Source organism: Neophocaena asiaeorientalis, unplaced genomic scaffold (assembly GCF_003031525.2).
Source record: "Neophocaena asiaeorientalis asiaeorientalis breed wild unplaced genomic scaffold, Neophocaena_asiaeorientalis_V1.1 scaffold43, whole genome shotgun sequence".
Classification (NCBI taxonomy): Eukaryota; Metazoa; Chordata; class Mammalia; order Artiodactyla; family Phocoenidae; genus Neophocaena; species Neophocaena asiaeorientalis.
Genome location: NW_020173674.1, coordinates 15,925,987 through 15,930,658, shown reverse-complemented (window position 1 = coordinate 15,930,658; position 4,672 = coordinate 15,925,987). Strand labels below are relative to the sequence as shown.

Here is a 4,672-nt window from a genome sequence, read left to right as displayed (position 1 = left end):
CTCAGGGTGCACACTTGGGGGTGGCTGTGGCTTGATGGCCTCAACATCCGTTGTTTACTGATATGGCAGGCGACATTCTTTGTCCACACTAGTTAAACTATTATGTGTGAAGTTAGAAATAGACTTTATTTTTAAAGATATAAAAATGTAAAAAAATTTGCTTCAAACTGTCACACGAAGAGATGTGATAACCAAATTTACTATGATATTCTGGATGGCATCCTACAACAGAAGGACACTCAGTCACAAGACAGTCTGAAAAAATGTGAACTTTAGTTAATGTATCATAATTGGTTCATTAATTGTGACAAATTTACCATACTAATGTAAGATGTTAGTAATAGGATAAACTGGCTTGGTGTATAGGGATTATCTTCACTTTTTTTTTTTTGGTAAGTCTAAAACTTATTTTAAAATCTAAAATTTGCTTTTAAAATGTTTACAAAATGTATCTTCATGCATCCTTTCTTGGGAAGCTAGATGTGCTACATAATGAGGGAATAGAACAAGATCTAGAAAAGAAGAGCTTCAACCCAGGAGAGACAGTCTAAGGGAATTCCCAAGATTATGTTCTAGAACAATAGCTGTGCCACAGAGTATTCCAGGTTGGAGTAGGATGAAAGCTGGAGTGCTCTGTGAAGGCGATCTTTAAGGGGAAAAAAAAAAAAGTAATGGAACAAATTGATGGGGTTGATCATGTGGAAAATTATATCGAGAGGCTGTTAGAGACTGGGGGAAAATTTAAAAAGAAAACTACGCAAATGCAATAAAAAGGCAATTTTAATTCCAGGAGAACAAAAACGTTGATTAGGAAAGAGAATGTAATTCTACTATACTGTTTGGTTCACTAGTGGATAGTATATTTTTCTAGCCACAGTAATTGTTGTATAATAAAGAATTTGACTGACCTTTGTTTCTGGGAGGGAGCATCTAGATCCTTGGAATTTCTTAAGTGATAAGAGTGTCTTTGTTATTTATGGTGGGCTCTGGTAGTTTATACTAATGAAATCACTCAAGGTGGGACTGTACAGAGCTTCAGGATGGGGGCTGGTCCTGCCAGAAACACCAACCATGTGATTAGAAGATTGGAGCTTTGAGCCTTGTGATACCAACTCAACCTTCCAACCTCTGGGGAGGGAAGGGGGGGGTTGGAGATTGAGTTCAGTCCTGTGACCAATGGTTCAGTCAGCCATGCCTTTGTAATGAAACCCAGTGAAAACTCTGGACCCTGAAACTTGATGTAGATTCTTCCTAGTGGGTGAACACATTGATGTGCTGGGTGAGGGTCGGGGGATGACCTGCCCTGATTCAGAGAGGGCATGGAAGCTCTGCATTTGGGACCACCCTTGACCTTGCCCTAAGTGGCTTATTCATTTGGTTGGTCCTGATTTGTATCCTTTATTATAAAGCTGTAATCATGAACTGTAAGTTATCCTGAGGTCTGTGTGTCATTCTAGTGAATTATTGAACCTGAGGAGTTATGGGAACCGGGAACTTTGTAGCCAAGTAGTCACAAGTGTTGGTGGCCTAGGGACCCCTGAACTTGTGGCTGGTGCCTGCATTGTGGGCAGTTTTGCTGGGGACCATGTCTTTCACCTGTGGGATCTGTACTAACTCTGGGTGGTTAATATCAGAATTGAGTTGCAGTATTACAATAAGGTAAACACTGACAAGTGACAGAATCTTGTGATATAACTTCATTGGAAGGATGGGGAAAATATAAAGGGAGTAAAAGTTCTCATCAACCCTAATGAGTCAAGTAATATATTGATGAATCAGGAAATTACAGTGTAACATAGGATTTAGAACATGTAAAGATAAGGAAAAACCATTAAAAGCAATGAAAATGGTTGCTTCTGGGGATGGAATAGGAAGGTGCAGAAGGATAGGGGTAAAGTCCTGTTTTTTTGTGGTACGCGGGCCTCTCACCGTTGTGGCCTCTCCAGTTGCGGAGCACAGGCCCCGGACGTGCAGGCTTAGCGGCCATGGCTCACAGGCCCAGCCGCTCCGCGGCATGTGGGATCTTCCACGAACCCATGTCCCCTGCATCAGCAGGCGGACTCTCAACTACTGCACCACCAGGGAAGCCCCAGTCTTGGTATTTTTGGCCTAAAAATTTGTAACTGTTATCTTTTTTGGACTAAGTTATGTATTAAACATAGATAAAATCACTTTAAAAAGAAGGAGCTTGACTGTAGGCTGTCAGTAGTTCATCAGGAAATAAACTTGGACAGTGAGATGTGTGTATGTGGGAGGTGTTTTGGGGGATGCTCTCAGGAAGAGCACCTGTGAGGAAGCAAAGGGAGCCAAGTAGGGCAGAGGGAGAAGTCAAACTGTGATGCAGGAGTCAAACCTGATCCCACGGGAAGCTCTGAACCTGGGATGGTGCTTCAGAGATGCTTAAGTGATGCTTAAGGGAGCTGGATCTTTGTGTGGACTAGTACTGTCCAGGGGAGGAACTGTAACCTTGGGCAAGGCAGCTCCCTTTGGCTCAGGGCAGTTCCTGGGAGATGCTCACTTGTGAGCTGACAGCAGATAACACTTCTGGCAAGAGGATTGCCTGAAGACCTCTGTGCTGGAAGGGAGGATGTGGTTGGTGCTCTAACAGTACCCATTACAAACTCCAAAAACTGGAGAATCTGGAAAAGGAAGGTTTGGTATCCCTTAGGCAAATTTTATAATCTCTAGTCCTGGCATATTCTGAGCTATCCAGGATTTTTAAAAAAAAGTTATTTTATTTTTATTTATTTTTGGCTGTGTTGGGTCTTTGTTGCTGCGTGCAGGCTTTCTCTAGTTGAGGCGAGCGGGGACTACTCTTCTTAGCAGTGAGAGGGCTTCTCATTGCGTACTGTGTTAATATATCATAATTTACTTACTCATTCTCTTGTAGTTTATTATTTGGGCATGTTTACCAACTATACGTAAATAAAGCTACCATGGACATTGTTTTGGTAACATGATGCCTATTACCTCTTAGAAATTGTTAAGTCATAGATAGGCACACATTTATTTCTGGACATAATGTAAAATCGTTTTTCCAAAATGACTGTGTCAGTTTACAGTGCCACCAGCAATGTATGAGAGTTCTAGTTGCTCCACATCCTTGTCAACACTTGGTATTGCAATCTTTTAAATTTTAGCCATTGTCATGGGTATTCATTCCTAAATTTGAGCCACTAGTAATTGCTCCATCTTCTACATCAAGTACAATTGACCATTGAACAGCATGGGGGGGGTTAGGGGCATGGACCCTCCATACAGTTGGAAATTCAAGTATAACTTTACATTTGGCTCTCAGTAACTGGATCTTGCATCCGAGGTTTTGCATCTGTGGATTCAACCAACCTTGGATCGTGTAGTACTGTAGTATGTATTTATTGGAAAAAACATCCGCGTATAGGTGGACCCTTGCAGTTCAAACCCATGTTGTTCAAGGGTCAACTGTATTACACAGGTCTTCTTGTGTCTAATTGGTGGGTCCTAATTGTGATCAGTTCTACATTGTAATTCTTAAACTAAACTGTTACTTTTTTCTTTTCTCAGTTGTCACGGGTAGTACTGATGGAATTGGAAAATCATATGCAGAAGAGGTAGGTAATTTACAAGACTTTTCTTTTTGGTATAAGAATATAAGAAGAGATATAGAATGATCTCCTACAGTAGTTTTGATTTTTGAAGTTAAAAGCACAAATATAGTGTTACACTATATAATAGATGTAGTTTGTTTCGATCTTGTTAGAAATGCTATGTTTGCTTAAACACAACTTTAAAACAAATTTTTGTGCAAAATGTGTGTCAAACTTTTTATCCTGGAAAGTTGGAGTTGTGAAAATTTTAGTGTAATTTTATTTTATATTGTGTAACTATAGATAGTTCTGAGTTTTTAAAGTTAATTGTTTTGGATTATTTTCCAAAAGGTAGACAGATTTTTAGAGAGTGGTTACATCTCCAAACAAGTCCATGGCATCATTTTCACAAGAAGGACTGTGATGGATGGACAGATACTGACAGACACAGGCAAAAGATTCAAGTTCTCTGTAATGTAATTGAAGGAAGGGAAACCATGATAGTTTGAAGACCATTGTACCAAGCTCTCCTGTGAAGGAGAGCTTCCCTGCCTTCCAGTTCCACAGAGGCACCAATAGCCTCTGATATTGCCCGATTGTGAGGAAGGTCCTGACAGATCCATTGAATCTCTCATTTGTCCTTTAAAAAGGGTTTTTTAAAAGAAAAAATCCTTTGTTTTCCCAGCTTTTTATTTTGAGTATAAAAACTACAGAAAAGTTTCAGGAAGAGTATACAATGAACACCCATACACCTTTCACAAGGATTCGCCAGATGTTAACATTTTGCTACATTTAACTTATAATTATAATTTGGCTGGACTATTTGGGAGTTACAGACATTGTAACAGTTCACTCCTAAATATTTCAGCTTGAAGCTTCTGAGAACTAGAATATTCACCGTTGTAACTACAGTACAGTGGTCACACATAGGAAGTTTAACTTGACACAATACCATTATACAATATACAGTCCATATACAAGTTTCCCAATTGTCCCATTAATGTATTTCATAGAGCTTCTTCTTTTGTTCCAAAATCCATATAAGGATTATGCATTGCTTTTTTTTCTTTTTCTTTTTTTTTTTTTTTTTTTTTTTTTTTTTGTGG

The 4,672-nt window shown here is 39.3% G+C and overlaps 1 protein-coding gene across 1 annotated transcript in view; it reads left to right on the top strand.

Moving 5' to 3' along the window:
* Nucleotides 1-2,936: 2,936 nt before the first annotated feature.
* HSD17B12 (hydroxysteroid 17-beta dehydrogenase 12) overlaps nucleotides 2,937-4,672 on the top strand; it is a 107,868-nt gene continuing 106,132 nt past the window's right edge. Inside the window, exons 1-2 of the mRNA XM_024748556.1 lie at nucleotides 2,937-2,951; nucleotides 3,495-3,590. Of these exons, the coding sequence (XP_024604324.1) occupies nucleotides 2,937-2,951; nucleotides 3,495-3,590 (111 nt within the window). The remainder of the gene's footprint in view (nucleotides 2,952-3,494; nucleotides 3,591-4,672) is intronic.